We start from the raw sequence: 19,504 nt of genomic DNA, 5'->3' as shown, positions 1-19,504 counted from the left end.
GTGCCATTTAGTACAAAGATTCAAGCTATTTTTTGTAGGATAGAATATACCTTCATAGGCATATAAACTTGAATAGTTGACTTACAATGTGATATATGATATTTTTGTAATCAAAATTTGGAATTTATTCTCATGCATTGAGTTCCATAGTACATTTGTCATTTTTCTCGGCCATATATTGACTCTAAAGAGATATCAAGAAATATATTTTCTAAGTCTTTAAACTTTAATGATAAAAATGTATCCTATATAGATTTAATAATAATCATAACAAATAATTCTACCATTTGAGGTAATTTTAGGATATTTCTTCTTTTAAGGCATGCATATTAACATGAACTGCATCATGTGCATATTAGTTTACTACATGCAAAAACAAGTAGCAACTAGCAAGGTGCAAAAATAGGGGTAGGTTATTCGAAGAGTTTTTTTTAAATCCTAGCATTTTTAGGATATAATTTTGGTATATACAAATATTCATAACTAATACCATCATTCGGCCCAAAAGTTCATGAAAAGAATAATTATAAGCCTTTCGAGGGTGATAAGTCTAAGATATATAGAATCAGAGAGCTCATACACCTTATACCATGTTGAGTATAATCATTCAACATTTTACACTTACTATTACATTATATAATTCATTATGCGTTACAAATAAATGCGTTCAAGATAGAACAAAAAAAATCCACACACGGCATATACACATCCATAAAAAATTCGTAGCTTCCCAAAACATTCATTTGCTTAGGACAATGATGGTTCAGTTTTAATAATTCCTTCGACCCTTATTGCAGATAATTCAAGTCGTTGTATATCTGAATTTCTAATGGACGTTACATTGTTCCCCATAGTTCAGATATATTTTGCAAAATACATTTTCTATCTAGACCTTTTTCTAAATTCCAAGTTGTTTGTGTACCCCTAAAACATGAAACAAGAAGCACATATTATACAAGAGTGCTTGAATATTCATACATATTTAGTATTGTAATTAAAAGGAAATAATAATACATGCATCTAAACTATTCAATGTGAAGTACAATAATGTTGCTTAGTTTCATTTTCTCTTTGTCGTCTTCTTTTTCTTGAGCTCTTCTTTTCTCTTCTTCTTCTCTTTCTCATCCTTTTCACGCCTCTTTTGGGCTTCCTCCTCGCGCTTCTTCTTTTCCTTCTCCTTGAGCTTCCTTTTCTCAGCTTGCAGCCTCTTCATCACTTCTTCTTTTCTCATCTTCTCCCGCTCCTTCCTCACCTCCTCTTCCAACCTCTGCTTCTTCTCCTTCGTCTTCTCTGCTGCCTTAGCATCTCTCGTAGCCCTCTCATGTTGAGCGACTCTCGCCCTCCTTCCCTCCTCCATCTCATAGGCAGCCATATTCCTTTGAATACGGAAATAAAACGTCTTCCCTTCTACATCTTTCTTCCTCTTGAGCTCCTCCTCCCGACAACGCTCCCCAAGCTGCCGTTGCCGTGTAACCATAAAACACATCATGTTGTAGGAACCCTTCCCTTGAAATTTGCTACAACAAACTAACGATGAAGCTCTCGTATATATGCTTATCAAACATCTAGGAACGCACGCGCTTAGGTGTTGTTTAAATACCCGGTGTTTGGAGTTCAGAGCCATTGTGATTGTCGCGTTACTTGGTGGTTTTCACCTGTACGGCTGTACCATAGTGCATGGCAGATAGCTGATTAGCCGGCCGGCTGTTGACTAGGTAGCACGGACAATATAATCTACTCATTGTCTCATCGTATGATTATTGAACAATGACACACGCTTAACTAATTGATTTATCTTTGTAATTTCAGTATCATGCAGTTGATGAAGGAATAAACAAGCTTAGGGAAGTTGTCAGTAGTCATCATTATATACATCGATATATATATACCAAAATAATGTACGTTTTTTTCATATATCCAAGCATGATGTTGTTTTTTTCCTCCAAAATGATCTGAACCATCGATCTCACTGACAAGCCTCTCTGCCTTGGTCATGCATTCTGCATTTCACCAGTATTACAAAAATTGCTTGTATATATATACACACACCAAACAAAAGGTTAATATAGTACTTCTTATTTCTTTAATTTTTTCTTCATTTTACTTTTATTGTGTACCTTTTTCTGATTATTCTTTCTATGTTTTGTTTTACTTCCAGCTGCTGGCACCGCTTGTTTTTAATTTGTACATACAAAACAAAATGAATGGCAGACGTGTCTCCAGTGTATCCATTGTTGCTCGCTACATATATATTTCTTTTTTATTTAATTAAGCGTTTAATTGTGATATATATTGATCTCCGGTCCGTTGGCCAGCTGAGACACAACTGTTACCCAGCTCAAGCAAAGCTTCTCGATCGTATAAAATACACGGGTTGCATTGCATAGTTGACCGCTGCGCTGGACAAGACTAATTTTATGAATGGTCTTGGCAAGCTGGAGAGCTCTGACTGACACCCTCGCTCCTACTGTACAGGATGCATGATAAGGAACCGAAATACCAAATGGCAGCAACAGCAAGCAGTATGAACTAGGCCAGGAATGAACTGCGCAATAGTAATAATCAAAAGTGACTAATAATTATCGTCGCGCCCTCGAGCCAGGTACTCAAGCATGAGAATGCATGTGCAGCAGCGACCTCTTTTTTTTTTTTTTTTCTTTTGGCGATAATGTGCAGCAGCGACCTCGCGCAGCCAGGGAAGGTGGAAACTGACGACGGACACGGATCGATCACATGCCTGGCTGCACATCATGCATGCCGTTGCACGCGCGCGATCCACACCAGTTCGGAGCCGCGTGGTCGTGGCAGTTGCAAATGCCTAGCGAAAAATGGCGCTGCGGGCCGTTCCGCATGCGTACGTGATGCAACAACCACACAACACAGGCAGCAGCATACACGGTGCCGTTGCATGGTCACCATGCCGATCGAGGCGGCGGGGCGTACCGCGTACGCGTGGCTCCTCCTCCCCTTCGTCGGCGCCGCGTCGGCCAAGAGGAGGAGTGGTGCGGTGCCGTCGCGCGGATGCGGATCCATCTCCAGCGGATCCGGCGGCACAAGACGAAGACGTGGTCGCGGATTTCTCTCTCGTCTCTTCAGACTTAAGTTACCTGTTCGATCGAGCCCGGAAAAACACGAAACGACGCGCCGTTTCGCGGGTGGCGCCGCACCCGCACGCACAACTGCCCGCGGATACCGATCGATGGCGCGTCTAGGCAGGCAGACGCAGACGCGATCCATCGCAACCGCACAACACCCTAGAAGATCTCGTCGTCCGCGCTGGGCCACGGGACGACGACGACTTCGCCGCCTTTAAAAACACACGCGCCGCCACCGCCCACGCCCTCCCACCCCGCGCGCGCCAAGTGAGACACATCTCCACGCACGTGCCGCCGTTGCCTCCAAGTCCAAGCCCCTCCGTCCGTCCAACCAACCAACCATGTCGCGCCTCAGCCTCGCCGTCGCGGTGGCCGTCCTCGCGCTAGCGTCCGGCGCGGCGTCGCAGGCGCCGGGGCCGTCGTCGCCGCCGGTCGACTGCTCGTCGGCGGTGACCGGGCTCATCGGCTGCCTGCCGTACGTGCAGCAGGGGAGCACGCAGGGCAAGCCCACCAGTGGGTGCTGCACCGGCGTCAAGGCCGCCCTCAAGAGCCCCGCCACCGTCGCCTGCCTCTGCGCCGCCTTCGGCCAGAACTACGGCATTCAGGTCAACCTCACCCGCGCCGCCGGGCTTCCCGCGGCCTGCGGCGAAGATCCCGCCGCCTTGAGCAAATGCAACAGTCAGTACTGCCTCCCTGATCTCTCTATGCTTCACTGCTTCTCGTTCGTTTCTTTCTACTGTTGATTTGTCATGATTACTATAATCTATATACGACTTTTTTTTGTTGTTGTTGTTGTCGGTTCCCACTCCTATACAATACAGTAGAAGCCTCTTGGTTTAATTTATTATTTTCTTTTCTTGCAGTCAAAGTGCCCGGCGCCCCTGCTTCAGGTAACACAAGATGATCCTCTGTTCTTTTCTGTTTACAAATTTGCAACGACGATGCATCCATGCGAAATTAGTTTCATCAATTTTATAGAAAAGAATTTAAACATTAGTGAAGGCAATATATTTTATGGTGTACCTAATAATGATTTCTTATAATCATATAAATACCAATGATTTGAATTTTAACTTATGACAACTTTAGAAGTTGACTTATTTGGGGACGGTTGAAGTATTAGTTAGCCAATAAAAATTAGGGGCAGATTTAAACATGGTCGGTTTGCTACTACCTTTTAACCTATGATGAGGCATGAGCAAAGCCATGTTTGGATATATATTGCTACTAGATGTAGAAACGAAACATTCCTAAACCCGGATCCAAACAAACCTATACTAGGTGTGCTAGCTACTTAGAGATAATTAGCAGCAAGATAGATGTTGCCATCAAGTGCTAAGATTTAGCATTAAATGCTAATTTTAGTCGTAGTATCAAACAGGCCTAGCAAGTTGAAGGGTGGGCCTGTTAGCCTTCTAATCTTAGCAGGCTAATTCCTAGAACTTGCTCGCAACCCCCATCTTTGCTAATTCGTAGCATTAGTCACTTGCTAACTTTTTACAAGCTAAACTAAAACAGGATAGTTGAGTTTGACATAAAAATGATGATGGATGGTACAGTTTTTATCTGGATGTAGGACCGGGATGCTATACATTTTGTCACAATGAGATATGCAAGCTAAAGTTTTAATTATTATCATTAAGACAAGTAACAAGTGATCTGAATTACTAACAGAAGACGAAACCAAAATTCCATTAGTGCAATACTATACCAAGAGTTAGTTACTACTAAATTTCAATAGTGGGTAAGTCGGTGGAGTATTAGTTTTGTTAACAGTTTTTTTTTTTTGAGATTGGGGAACATAGCTTGTATTTCATTAAGTAGAGTGAATTACATGACAGCTACGAAAGAACCTCCGTAGCACATGTTGCAAATCACAGAGGTAATGGTGAGTGATCTTGAGTAAACGTTTTATTACATTCGCAACTAACTGATGCAAAATGCCAATTAATTGCAGCTATAAATTAGTAGGTGATTGATAGAATTACAGCTATAAATTAGTTGGTGATTGATAGAAGTGTCACACAGAATAGTTGATTTGCGTATGGATAAGTTGATCTACTTTGCCAAATTTCAGTCCATTCGATATCAGTACATTATTTGAGTCTAAAACACGCAAAACCATATCTGTTGATTCACTGAAAGCCCCATCTTCAGTTTTATATGCATCTGAAAACCCTTCAATTCGTTATCTCATTCGGCTATGCCGTTTACATGTTTGCAGCGCCTACAGCTTCTGGAGCCGCTCCGGTTCCAGCAGGCCCAAGCTCAGGCTTGCCAAAGTCAGCAGCGGTGATGCGATCGCCGGTCTCAGCGTTCGCCGCCGTGGCCGCCGCTACTCTGCTCTCGCACTGCCTCCTCTGAAGATGACGGGTGCTTCTTCGGTGATTGGTTTTAGTTCATGAGTTGTGTTGTCAAACTATGATATGTATCCGCACCGCACCATAATTCATTGAGTTTAACTGTTTGATTGGGATAAACTTTTGGTGCTTGTGCCTGGTGCTCTTCATTTTTCCATGCCAGCCAATCGGCCATGTTTATCGTGCAGCACTGAGACATTTTACAGATTGTGTTGTCGTGCAGCACCAACCGCCGTCCTCTCTTCTTGTTTTTTTTGACAAGAGTCCTCCCTTCTTGTTGACCGCCGGCCTCACTAGCATAGCAAGGTCTATACCGAGAGTAAGTTTAAAATCTTAGATTATCAGGCTATAGAAGAATCTTAGGGGCTATCGTAGAATATAGTTAATTGTGTTTATTACGTATCTCAAAAATCAGAGAACACCATGGTCAAAATAGTCATTGGTTTGTTGCAATATACACAGGCTCTGAAATACCTGTAAAGTTTTTTTTTGCAACCTATGTTAAAATGTTGTATTTTTTTTAAAAAAAGAACCTACTTCTTATTAGCTGAATCTGTCAGCTATTTAGCAGTGTTTTTCTCTCACAACAAATTAGCCAAGAGTATTTTCTATCATGGCTTATCAACGAAACAAATAAGGTAGTCAAGTCCAACATTTTGTGCGGAACTCTTGGAATCAGTCCACACATTGGCTAGCCACAATTCTTTCAGCAAATTTCAAGAACCTAAGACATGCTCTCAAGAATTGGAGCAAGGGTCTCTCTAATCTCATGTTGCAATCCTATACCTAGACTCTTTGGAAGAGGGATGAAGCTAGAAAAAAGAATTAGAGGAGGCTGAACAAAAGTGCTACATTGACTTAGACTCTTTGGAAGAGGGATGAAGCTAGAAAAAAGAATTAGAGGAGGCTGAACAAAAGTGCTACATTGACTTAGCTTTACTATAACCCTTCAAAATAGAAAAAAAATAATAACTTGAATTAGTTTTATATTGAAAACATCATACAAGATCAATCTAAGATCTGGCTTGCCTCGAGCTTCAAATATACCTAGACTCTTTGGAAGAGGGATGAAGCTAGAAAAAAGAATTAGAGGAGGCTGAACAAAAGTGCTACATCGACTTAGCTTTACTATAACCCTTCAAAATAGAAAAAATAATAATAACTTGAAGTAGTTTTATATTGAAAACATCAGACAAGATCAATCTAAGATCTGGCTTGCCTGGAGCTTCAAATACATACAACATTGTCATCAGTCTAAGCATAAGGCAGTCATACTTAAACTTGACTTTGAGAAGGTATTTGATATAGTAGACATGACACCATTAGAGCAACTCCAAAAGTTAGGCTAAAATTACTAGTCAAATTTCCTTTGTTTAGCTACTTTGTAAAGTAGAAAATTTTTTAAAAAAGAAAAAGTCCACAACAGTCTAGCTATTTTACAAAATCAGATCAGATAGCTAGTGTTAGTGGTTGGCTATATATGGCCACTAAAAATCAAAAAAGATAGCTAACTTTCTATTTTACAAAACCAGATAGCATATATGTTGGAGCCTACTTTTTACTATGTAAATTCTAAAATAGCCTTTACAATAAGAATAGTCAAGCTCTTGGAGTTGCTCTTAGGTCACGCAACACATGTGCTTCCCGAGCAGATGGGTGCAGTGGATTTCACATGACCCACTACACCTGCCATGATTTATAGGGGTGGCTCCCTAAGCGCCTCTACAAATCACCGATCGCTTTCTAAGTAGTGGCTGAAAAATGAGCTACCCCTACAAATATGTTTTCCAAAATTCTCAAATCTAGCAAAAAAAGTAACATTTTTTTTTAAAAAAAAAATCGTCCGAGGCCCCATCTAGCAAGCCTTTCTCAAATCTAGCACAAAAACAATTTTTTAAAAATCCTCAAAGGACCCATCCGGCAACCACAAGCTTCACACAAAAAACACATACTTTACAAGTACAATAATCGAACCCACTACCTTACCTTAGCCTCACAAAATTTACCCTCTAACCACCACACCCAACAATCACTTGTTTAATATACTAGATAATCTTTCTCCTTGTATTATACGGACCCAAATTTGAAATGAGTATTTGGGGGTCTAAATAAATTCAATAAAAAAGTTGTCAACTCTAAAGTTTTATAGATTTTCGAGATCTACAACTTTGATTTTGGTTATTTCTCCATCTAAAGTGATTTCAAATATATGAATTTAAATGTACCAACTTTAGACGTAATTATCCTTAGCTAGATGATTACAAAGTTGTATAACTTTTTTGAGATCTACACCTTTTGATTTTTGTGTTTCTCCATTCGAGGTCATTTGAAAATTTTACATTTCAGATTTGACAAATTCAAACGTAATTTTTCATGCATAGATGATTTTTTTTAAATAAAAAGGTTGTTAATTGGTTATTTCTTCATTCGAAATCGTTTAAAAAAATCAAATTTTAATATGTCTTTTTTGTGGGAATTGCTCTGGTACTCCTCTTTTAATTTCTGGCACAAATCTTAAAGCATCTGACTATTTAATTAATTATTTTTTGTAATTGTTTGTCGTCTGGGTTTCGAGTTGGCTCAGCCCTTTCCATGTCTAGCCCAAACCCGTCCCCATGATCCATCCGATCCACATTTGCTGCGCTGCTTGCCCCGTCCGCTTCATTCACGACCTTCTCTTGATCTGAGCCTCTTCCTTCGTCTTGCCCATATCCAGTGCCGTGTGAGGAGTTCCATGGAGCGTCAACTGGTGGCACTCGATCACCTTCACCGTGACGCTACTGTTGACCCCGAGCCCAAAGTAGTGCCGGGTTCAACGTCCGAGGCAGTACTACAAAGAAGGTCAACTCCAACATTACCATCCCGACACCAAAAAAAAAGAAACTTTCTTTGTTAGACTTACAGGTTGGAACTCCGGTGCAGGAAGATTTCATTTACCTTAGGGGAGGGGAGCTACCAAGCATGGAGGTACCAAGCATGGAGGTCGGCGAGGGGAGCTCTACTACTCCCATTGAGGTGGAATCTTTATACTATAACTAATCATGGATAGGTAGTGATTACCAGCCACATAACCTAGGCATTGTAGTGGCTTATAAAAATTTTGCACTTCCATTGGATCTGTTCTGTTGTATCTTCTCTTTGTTCAGTGCCGAGAGTGAGGAGACTTCAGCACTGATCAATCTCAGATGGCCTGGCTAGCAACATACACACCACTTAATTCTAGTGAACATAGGCGGTGAAGATCAGAGTCAACATTTGCGTACTAGTTTAGTTTCACTGTCAGTGATGGCCTGAGCCTGGTTGATCAAAATGATTAGATATGTCATAGTACAATTGTTTTTGTATGTGATCCAGCTATTGCTGCCACCAAAGGTGCACCTAAGTAGAATAGCAGTGGTCCTAAGAAACATCGTGGCCTCAGTGAGCAGTCTTTGAGTACCACTGCTCTTATCTCGGCGGAGCTCCTCACGCGGGCATTCCTCGCCGTCCTTGGTCAGCTCCATGGCTCCGACATCGCTGTCACCGTTGAGTGGCCGCCGCCGCTCTCAGCTCTATGCTGCGTTGAAGCTCATGCGACGCCGGAGACGAACGCGGAGGAGGGAGAAGGAAGGGGATGGATCATGGGGGCAGGTTTGGGCTGAACACAGGCTAGGCTGGGTCAACTTGAAACTCAGACGAGAAATAATTATAAAATTAATTAATTAATTAAAATGATAGACTGCTTTAAGATTTGTGGTATAAATTAAAAGAGGAGTAACGAAGCAGTTCCCAAATTCTAAATCGTTTTAGATTTTCTAGACATGAGTTATATATAAATACTACATGGTAAAAACTATGAACATAGAAGAAACAAAAATGACATAATTTAGAACTGAGCGAGTACATTATAATCTGCAAATGCCTTTCTAAACCCTTGTAAAAAAATGTCTTTATAATAATAGTCTTGATGAAGTTATCGCTTAGACCTCGTTCGGTTTTAAGGGAATGAGATTCCCAGCCACAGACTTCGTTAGCCATCTTCGTCTCTTCGATCATGAACACCACCGAAAGCCGCGCGGCCCCAACACGAGGTAGAGACCTGAAACCCATCGTAATAGAGCCCGATACGTTTTACAGTCCCCGGCTGTCGGTTGCGATCCAACCTCTTCGCTCTTTGCCCTTTAAATATATACTTCAACTCTTTCCTCTATCTAGCACTCCAGCCTGCCGCCTTTACCAACCGCGCCTTGCCGACGAGACACCGACCTCCCTTCCTCCGTTCGCCTGCACCTCTGATCTTTGTACGTTCTTTCCCTCGCACGCCTCAACATGGAGCACGCCGAAGAAGAAAGGCGAACGAATCTACCTTCAAATACCAAGGTACGTACAACAAAACTAACAGATTATTACCAACTTCATCATAAAATAAATCCGTTGACTGTAATTTCTTCTGCTTTTATTTCACAGGTAAAGGAGACCTTCAGTCCAATGTTGGTCCTCATGATGCTGATGTACCCAACTTTGCTCGGCTTCGTCCTCCTCGCACGACTGGCCACGTTTGCTCTCATCATCCCAACACCCACCGTCCCAGGTGGCACCGCCGACGCTGGGAAGCTCCACGGCACCAACGACCTCTGGGAGACGGCGGGTGCGGGTGCTATAGTTCGCACAGGATTTGCCTTCATCTCCATTGCCCTCCTCCATCTCTTTCTCATCTGCTATATCGTCCGAGGGCCTTCCGGGGCTTCCTTCATGGAGACTCATCGGAATGGAGGCTCTTGGGCTTTCACTGCCTCGATAGCTTTCTGGCTCGTCACCACAAGTTTCTTATTGACTTACACTAGCATGGCAAGGTATGCACCGAGTAAATTACAGAGAGTAAATTTTAAAATCTTTGATTATCTTAACAGATTGTAGAAGAATTTACAAATGTTAGAGCCTATCACATAGAAATATAATTATGTTTATTATTACGTGTCCCAAAAATCAGAGAACGCCATTTTCAGTCATAGATTTGTTGCAATGCGTATACAAGATCTAAAATACTTGTGAAGTTCTTTTTTTTTCTTATGCAACCTATGTTCCTTTTAGTTTCTTCTGCTTGTTATTAACTTTTCTCTTTATTTATTGTATATAAAATTGTTTGGTGTGTCTCTTTTAACTCTTCATTATAACAGGTATGGTGCTCATGGCATAGAGTGGGGCTTTGCAGTATTGATCTCTATTTGCATCCTTCTCGTCTCTGTGCCACCTCTCTGTGTATGTAAACCATATCACTTATGTTGTCTACCTTTAGTTGATTTGATATGTGATCACTTATGTTGTCTACCTTCAGGGCTTCAGTTGATTTGATATGTGATCCGGTCTAACTTATATTACATTATTTCAGGCCCCAATTGAGAAGGTAGTGGTTGGTTATCCCCCTAGAGCTATGGTGTAGTGTTGACAAATCCGTTGATCCACTTGGAACTTTGCAAGAGTAGTCATCGTGTATCTACTTGGCCTAGTTAAATTTCTTCTTTTGTTAGCCATTGGTAGTTGAAAATTAGTTTCTTTTAGAATTTGTCTACTCAGAGGTCGAGTTTGTGACTTTTGAATAGTTGGTCAGTTGGATCAAGCTCCATCTGTTTTTTCTACCTCTGATCTATTTCTTCATCCTCTGTTGTGTTTTCCCTCTACTTCTCATTCATGATGCGTGACATCCTCATCCCACTCATCAACCTCATATATCTCTGGTGGCTCCTCGCTATTCGATCTGCCACCGCTATCCACCCCAATGCTAACCCAGTTGTGGGGGGGTTGCTACTGTGACGTTTTTACCCTAGACAGTCCCGCTAGAACAATCTCTAGGTTGCCGTAGACATGTCTTGACGCACGGTCTGCGGTGTCCCAAGGATGGCCTGCTAGAACCAACCTTGACATAGTATGAAAGTGTCACGTAACCCTTCACCTTAGCCTCACTTAACAGGCCAAGGTTTACTTTAATCCAGAAAAATCATAGCAAATTTGTGATGACAAATATGTGCATTTGTAAAGTATTACTGCTATCAACAGCAGCAAAAACATACATGACAAACAAACTGACCATAGCAAATATTCTAATGAGTTTAACACTTTCAATAAGAGATGTATACCCAATGGAGGGGACCCATATGCTCAAGACACCGGTGCCTTCATGCACACTAGTTGAATAGTGCGTTGCTCGAAGTCGTGAACCGCCGGGAAGAACCGCAGTTGATGCATGTCGATGTTTGTAGTGTCCCTCGAACGTCCACCAGCAAGTAGTCGATGGAGAGACGTCACAGGTTCAGGAACACCAAGAAAAAGACGTAGATCGGCAGCAAGCAACCGTGTTAGACTATAGCTGGGGTCGAGATTTCTTCATTTCGAGACTTGAGCAAAACTCAGATTGGAGAAGAATATAGTCCCGGGGTTCTCTTTATTGGAACTTTCTTTGCCTTTTTTTTGTGAGGTGGTCCCATAACTTTTCACATGTAGGCATGGGAAAATCGAGGTTTAGGACTAGGCGTATTTCATAGTACAAAGCATGAGCTAGGGTAGAAAAACACTGTCTTGAAAATCGTCCACAATGCCTCAACAATTGGGTTAATCAAACATAAAATTTCCAGACTAAGTCATCACCTGAGCAGGCAGCTTGGTCAGAACATAGGGGGCAAGGCTTCAACAATCAAATATGAGCTGGTCAACAAATTTCATCCGCAAATATAATGTCGAATATGGATTGGACTGCAAAAATAAGGAAAGCAGAGTGTAACAGTCAATTATGTAATTAGACTGATGAAAAAAAATGGCATAATTGAAACGATAACCAGAGAAGGTTTTTTTCCCTTCATTCTGCACCTTCATCTCTTGGGATGTTTGGTTGGTCTAATAAGAGCTGACGCAGTACAGCAATGTCACTAGAACTGCAAATGAAAATATCATCATCTAGTTAATTAATTAACAATAAAGCATCGCTATCATCTACAAGAAAATCGACAGAGAATGAATTCCAGCGAGGACAAATCCATGAGTGATTAGCAAAAGCTGAAAGGCAAAGCCATAGAACTTACCTGCTCTTCCATGTCAGCAAGGAGAAAACTGATGACTTTAGTGTAAACCTGTCAAATGGCAACCAGGATAAGTTCACAGCAAAATAAAAAGGGGACATATTTTACTGCAGGAGAAATAAGATTACATGCACTTCAGCACATGTGCTGTGACTCCTGTGAGAGTAGTGCCAGGACATGGTTTCTGTGATGCCTTAAAATATCAACACAATGGAAGAATATAAATAATGTCTGAATAGGATTAGCTTGGATTGGATCGCTAGTCAGGTCCAGCAAAATGATTATTCAGAAACATAACTCAACATGCACGCAGCATATAGTAATATAAAAGACCAAATGCAAGCATTAAATGATTAACTTGGGCAATTGGAAGGGGCCTAAGCATAATTCCGTTCTTACTCAGCATGGTGCATCTCGCATAACGTTTGAAATCCATCCAAGCAATCTGCAATCGATGGCAAAATTCCCACTTGTAACTGCATCTGTTTTGCTGTGAGTGCTGATCCACCTCTCACCATCTGCTTGGTATCACGCAGAGCCTTATTTAAAGCTTTCACAACGCCATTGAACTTCTCCCTGAATAATTGGCACCATTCTTGTCAGACCAACTTGAATTAGAATTTTCCCTTTGTTTGTTCAGACAAAAATTGAAGGAAACTACAAATGTAAAAGCCAAAGTAGCTTACAGTGTGTCCCTAATTTTAACGAAAATGAACTCCAGAACCTCCATCTGGTTCCCAATGAGGTCCTCTCTGATGTTGGGCACACCATGCAAGGGGCCGTAGTTCTTGTCCTCTCCAAGGGCCTTTATGAAATGACACAAACAATCAAATTTTGGTTCCTCTACATAGTTGATGAGAAGCAAAAATGACAACAGTACAACACAACTGCATGCCACTACAAATTATACATTTACGGATTTACCACAGGATTCTCAAAGATAGAAGCAAGGAGCAACTTGCTGTCTTGTACGAATAGCAAAACTGCACGTCACCAATAGCTAACGAAATCACTAGGGGTTCAAGGAAGCCCTAAAATTTGTTGTTGCAATCTCAGAGAAATGCTCGGAACAATCACGAAAGAACAGTTTCAAACTGCATTATTATGGTTGTGAAACCTTGGGCTGCCAAACTGACTGTCCAAGTGTTGGGACTACGCGAGATGAAGAACCAAAAAGGTACCTGAAGGCGAGAGATGACAGCGGCAGCGTTGGAGAATTGGGAGAGGAGACGAGTGTTGAGGTCATCCCACTGGTCCATCTCTTCACGCGCCTTCCTCACCCGCTGCTGCACCTTCCGCACCAGCGCCTCCATCCACCGGCGGAGCCAAGGCCCGGCCACCCTGGGCAGCTGGCCGGGCTCCCACGGTACAGCAGAGGCGGGAGGGGAGAGGGAGGTGCGTACGCAGGGTCGCCGGCCGGTGCGCGGAGGACGGAGGCGAGGGCGCGAGGCGACTGGCGAGAGCCGGGAGGGAGAGCCGCCGCCGCCGCCGCCGCCGAGCCTGGGACTGCCCCTCCGTCGCTGGACTCCGCCGGGGGGGGGGGGGGGGGGGGCGCTCCGATCCCTGGGACCGGGCCTGAGCGCGAGTGGGGGAAGGAGCTGAAGATCTGCCGCTGAGGGACCGAGCTGAGCGGCGCTGCGAGGAAGATGGAGCGTCGGCGGCTCGCCGCTGCGCTGCAAGGAGCCGGCGGTGCGTGGGTTCGACGGGCCACTAAATAAAAGCCCATACAATTTTTTTCTTTTTTCTTTTTCATTTTTTTTAGTAACTTCTAATTTTTTTTCTATACCATCTTTTAACAAATTACCACATATATAATTAATATCTATATATTTAGAATAATATATGTTAAAGATAATACTAGTGTCTTCAAAAGCCCAATCACATAATATTGTGACATAATAATTTCTTTAAAAACATTTTTTTAAATACAAACCCTATTAGGGGAAATTATGAAATTTTTCCCTCCTACATTTCCTATAAAAAGGAAAGAGTGGAGATAGACAAGGACTTATGTATTGATTTGTTCTTTCTCAATTGTTCTCTACTCTCTTCTCTATTTATTTGGTTTAAGATCAAAATTATAATGTCTACTACATCACAATACTTAAGGATTAGAAATGCTTAAGCATGCTTAAACTTAGTCAGCAAGTCACTACTCGCTTAGCACTTAACTTCTCTTATAATCTTGTATTATGTTTATCTTATTAGTATTAGTATGTCATTACGCTCAGACTTCATAAAACTTTTGGCTCTGCCACTACCTCCATCTAGTTGTTCGCTCGCTCGTCCAGCTTCCACTATCTCCCCCAACGGCTTATTGAAATGGCTATAGATGGCTAGAGCTCAGTTCCTCTAATTCAGTTCCCTTGATTCCAAACTAACTCGTGGCAGAGTCCTTTCTCAGAGAATCGAAGTATAAACCAACGTCCAGTCCCAGCACGGCGTTGAGTACGGAGTAATGGCGTTGTGGACCGTGAGGAGTGAGGCGAGCACCCACAGGTCCAGGCGCGTGAGGAGTGAGGCGAGCACCCACAGGTCCAAACTAACTGCGGCGTTGCGGGGTACAACTGTATAAGGCAACCGGAGTCAAAGGTGGAGACGGCGGCGACACGGAAGGAGGATACGCAGAGGGAAACGGTGATATGCCCCGATGTCGCTTTGTGGTTGCGGAGGGATGTGGGCCCCGAGTACGGCTATAGACTTTTACGATGAAGCTGTAGCGGCATTTTGGGCTGTAACAGGGGCGGCCCAATGGTTTGTCCTCAAAATGACATGGGCTAATGTTACTTTAGAGCCGAAAAAATCTACTTTTTCTCCACCAACTTTCACAAAAATCTACTTTTTCTCCATCAACTCCAAAACCGGATAAATCATCTTCCTCAACTTTTTAAACCGTGCATTTTATCTCCCTAGAGAGGTTTCGAAGACGATTTTCCTGTGGTTTTGCTACAGTGCCGGTGGTTTTATCTTTTTTCCCTTTTAATTATTTTGTTTGAGTATATGAAAAATAATAGTAAATCATAGAAAAATCATAAAATGGATAATCTAATTTTTTTGGACTCCACATAAGTAGATCTACACATTAAACATATAATATAGTATGCTTTAGTATAAAGTTTTTGCTATAAAGGTTTTGTCCTTTTTTATTTATTTGGCTGAATCTTTGAAAAATCATATTAAATCGTAGAAAAATCATAAAATATAAAATTTAATTTTGTTGGACTCCACATGAGTATATATACACAATGAACAAACAATGGTTATGCTTTAGTCTGACAAAATATTTATAGAAGCTAAAACTATGAATTATTTCAATTAATTACATAAAAAAGAAATCTAAAGCCACAACAAAAAATATATGCTAAATCATATTATATTATATTATATATTTACTGTGTAGATATGCTCATGTGGAGTCTAAAAAATTTGGATTTTCTATTTTATGATTTTTCTGTAATTTACTATGATTTTTTCAAATATGTAGCCGAATTAATAAAAAAGATAAAGATAAAATATTTATAGCAAAAACTTTGTACTAAAGCATACCATATTGTATGTTTATTGTGTAGATCTACTTATATGGAGTCCAACAAAGTTAGCTTTTGTATTTTATGATTTTTCTGTGATTTACTATGATTTTTCAAAGATTCATCCGAAATAATTAAAAAAAGAAAAATACAAAATCACCATCACTGTAGCAAAACCATCATTCACTGTAGCAAAACCGCATTTGAAACCGCTCCAGGGAGGTAAAATGCATAGTTTGAAAAGTTGAGGGAGGTAATTTATCTGGTTTTGGAGTTAAGGGAGGAAAAGCGGAATTTCGTGAAAGTTGGAGGAGAAAAAACATACATTTTCCTTTTAGAGCATTCAAGTTCAAAATATAAGGATTAGAAGGAGCCCAAAAATAACTTGTAGGTAGATGAAAGCTTACTAGAAGCTAGAAGAAGGACCTCACGACACGAGGTCCCCTTATCGGCAACTACAACTGTGAGTCAAGAGTACATTTGCGACAATTCAGCTGTTACAGGGACAACATATCAAGCAGCTACTCCGCGTCCCAAATGCTCGCCTGCATATCCTGTTTTCCTCACTCGCTGCCGTCTGCCCATTGTCTGCCCATTCCACTCGGTGACTGAGAATCTTAAAAACTTCACAAAATTTTTAAGAAACTAGTCCTAGCTCATTCCAACAGGACCTATAGCTCCAGTGTGTTGTGCACTCTTATCTTTTAATTATGTAGCAGTACTTTCTTTGTATTATTTCTTCTCCTGATATGATAAGATAGAGCTCCTGCGATTTTTTTTTTAAAAAAACTCCATTTTTGCGGGCCAATTTTGGGTTCTTGTAGGTGCATAGCAGGCCCAATAGCCACCATTTTTGTGGGCCAGACTAGATTGTCTTGGCCCAGTCGTATATCAAGAGTATTATGTTCTCTTAAGGCTGCAGCTATCCCTCAAAATCATGGAAAAAAATAGCCCGCTATTTTTGCCGCTATAGCCCAAAATAGTTTGAAAAAAATTCTGCCGCTATTTGCGTTCATGCACAATTTTACCGCTATTTTGCCGCTAAAGTACGCTATTTACGGTTTATAAAACGCTAAACACCTTGGCCTTAGCTCGCTATTTAAAACATGGCTCAAAATGACACTCCATTGCAGTTGTAATAATCTCAAAAATATATATATATATATATAAGTTAATTAAAATGCCTACGATTGTTTATATACGTACTACCATTTCGATGAGGATTTATCCATCAAACTTGTCACAACAAAAGACGCCGAAAGACAAAACTGGGAAAGAGACAGTACTCTGAATCAAACATAAGGTTTGCCACTTGTCAGACCGTCCTGCATTGAAATTTTATAGCCACCCAGTGCTGATACATTAGGCTTATAACAAGCACAATGAAACATAGTCTTTCCAATTATTATCGATTGGTTGGCAAATCATGCACTAGGAAACACTGATGGATGAAGAACATAATACTCAGAGGCATTTTTTTAGGCTATTCCAAAATTAGTACCAGAACAAGAACAACATGCAGTATTGTTTGACTGAACTGAATGTAGTTAAGGGAGCACTGCTTTTGTCAAAAAAAAAAGGGAGCACTGCAGTCGAACTATAGGAATATAGTAAAGCTCACTTCATCTTCATGAAAAAGGATGTAAATACAGAGATATAAAGTTTAATGATGCTACCACCATTTCCATAAATTGAGCATATGTGACACACATTTAACTTTGTGCAAGGAAATAGGAGGGCTAGCCATATATTGTAATGATGCTACCAACATTTGCATAACGGTAATGCTCGTATTCGGTCGTCCATCCGTTTGGACGGACCCACCCAAGTTACGCTGCTCAGACCTACCCGTACCGGCACTCCACGTCCTGACCGCATTAAGGCCTATGGCCTCTTGTCCACACATCCCTAATCGCAGCTTGCTATCTCCATTCATGAGAAAAAAATCACCGCTGCGACTGCCATGGTATTCTCCTCTAATCTCCTCTCCCCCCATGGATTCAGCAACATCCCTCCTCCATGTGCGTCTTCCCTCAAGTCGAACGGCCTCCATGGCATCCCCTCCTCCCATTCCATGGCATCTGCGACCCTTCCCTGCATCAGACTAGATTTGGCCGGCGAGCTCGAGCACGTCGGTGATCCTCCCCTGCCTCGACAGGTCCCTGCATCAGACTAGATCTAGCCAGCGAGCTCGAGCACGTCGGTGATCCTCCCCTGCCCCGACAGGCGGCGCCCTCCTCAGATTCGGCAACGTCTCCTCTCCCATGACCGACAACAGGCACCGTGGGGGCATGCGGGCGTGTATCATCCAACACGGCATGTGCCCCCCATCCACCTAGCGTCGTCGGTAGGAAGGGGAGGCCCGCACCACCGTAGTTCCCTACCAGGTAGGTCATGGCCACATGATGATACTGTGTTTCAAGTGTTTCTGGATGTTTTTCAAGCATGTTGCAATAGCATGTTTCAAGTATTTCAGAGGCTTCATCTGGATGTTGCAAAAGTAGATCGAGATGTTGCATATGCAATAGTTATACACATATGTTGCAGTGTCTATCTCCAATGTTTCATTATTTTATGTACATGTATCTTGCAATGCATATCTCAAGTGTTTCATCTATCTTCTTTTTGCATGTTGTAATTGTTGCGTTTGGATGTTTTAAAAGTGGACCGGGATGTTGCACATGTTAATGGTGTTTCAATTATATGTCATATAAATGTTTCATCTATTTTAGATATATGTTGCAAAGAATTTATTTGGATGTTTGTACTGGGACCCACTTGCTTTGCAACAACTAGCCCACGTGCATGTGCGTGGAGCGGAGAAGTGTGAGCGACAAACACAGGAAACGAGCACGGGCATAGATCAAGGCATGTGCGGGAAATGGAGTAACGTGGACCCCCCCCCACATGAAGCAAGTAGATAGGTGGGCGGACGTGCGGGGCGGGCCTAACTGACGTGAGGGTTTCGCGGACGTAGATCGAGGCATGCGCGGGAAACGAAGTGACGTAGGCCCCCCACATATGAAGGGGCAGGCCTAACTGACGCGAGGGTTTCATGGGCGTAGATCGAGGCATGCGCGGGAAACGGAGTGACGTAGGCCCCCCCACATATGATGATATGAAGCAGGCAGACGGGTGGGCGAGTGCGCGGGACAAGGCTAACTAACATGAGTGTCCGGAGTGTCCGGACGCTAGTGTTCGGATCGGACGTCCGGGCACTAACTTTTCTTCCTACATCCTACAAGTAGATAACAGTGATTGCCTAAACACCTTCGATATAGTAATTCATGAGATTGATCAGAAATGGCAGGCAATTCAAGAGTTCCACCATCGTCGATTCTGTTCTTCCTCTTCATAGGAGGAAATGAAAAAAAAAAAAAGTTATGGAGAGTCATCTGAACCTATCGATCCAAGACGATGTGACTTGTGAGCACGAGACAACCACTAGAAGATCACCAGAAAAGATGCTGTAG

General features: G+C 42.0%; 3 protein-coding genes across 5 annotated transcripts; 2 read left to right on the top strand and 1 right to left on the bottom strand.

The window, feature by feature from the left end:
* On the top strand, nucleotides 3,334-5,604 carry LOC8079343 (non-specific lipid transfer protein-like 1). Its single transcript, XM_002463169.2, has 3 exons — nucleotides 3,334-3,773; nucleotides 3,959-3,985; nucleotides 5,320-5,604. The coding sequence occupies exons 1-3, from the start codon at nucleotides 3,437-3,439 to the stop codon at nucleotides 5,457-5,459; spliced, it is 504 nt and encodes a 167-aa protein (XP_002463214.1). The 5' UTR covers nucleotides 3,334-3,436; the 3' UTR covers nucleotides 5,460-5,604.
* Nucleotides 9,415-11,112, top strand: LOC110432261. Its single transcript, XM_021452310.1, has 3 exons — nucleotides 9,415-10,287; nucleotides 10,612-10,693; nucleotides 10,824-11,112. Exons 1-3 carry the CDS (start codon nucleotides 9,764-9,766, stop codon nucleotides 10,872-10,874), a joined length of 657 nt encoding a protein of 218 aa, XP_021307985.1. The 5' UTR covers nucleotides 9,415-9,763; the 3' UTR covers nucleotides 10,875-11,112.
* On the bottom strand, nucleotides 11,367-14,015 carry LOC8079342 (uncharacterized protein At5g43822). Of its 3 annotated transcripts, none has more exons than XR_002449679.1 (7): nucleotides 13,686-14,009; nucleotides 13,191-13,309; nucleotides 12,904-13,080; nucleotides 12,508-12,555; nucleotides 12,296-12,360; nucleotides 12,077-12,181; nucleotides 11,367-11,918 (listed from the first exon to the last, which is right to left on the bottom strand). XR_002449679.1 is itself a non-coding variant. In XM_002461005.2 (6 exons), exons 1-6 carry the CDS (start codon nucleotides 13,815-13,817, stop codon nucleotides 12,138-12,140), a joined length of 585 nt encoding a protein of 194 aa, XP_002461050.2. In that variant the 5' UTR covers nucleotides 13,818-14,008; the 3' UTR covers nucleotides 11,367-12,137. The 3 variants fall into 3 exon arrangements, 1 of the variants encoding a protein (XP_002461050.2); XR_002449680.1 differs by lacking the exon at nucleotides 11,367-11,918 and adding an exon at nucleotides 12,633-12,697 and having other exon boundaries at nucleotides 12,163-12,181; nucleotides 13,686-14,015; XM_002461005.2 differs by having other exon boundaries at nucleotides 11,367-12,181; nucleotides 13,686-14,008.

Source organism: Sorghum bicolor, chromosome 2 (assembly GCF_000003195.3).
Source record: "Sorghum bicolor cultivar BTx623 chromosome 2, Sorghum_bicolor_NCBIv3, whole genome shotgun sequence".
NCBI lineage: Eukaryota > Viridiplantae > Streptophyta > Magnoliopsida > Poales > Poaceae > Sorghum > Sorghum bicolor.
This window is presented reverse-complemented; position numbering and strand designations above follow the sequence as displayed.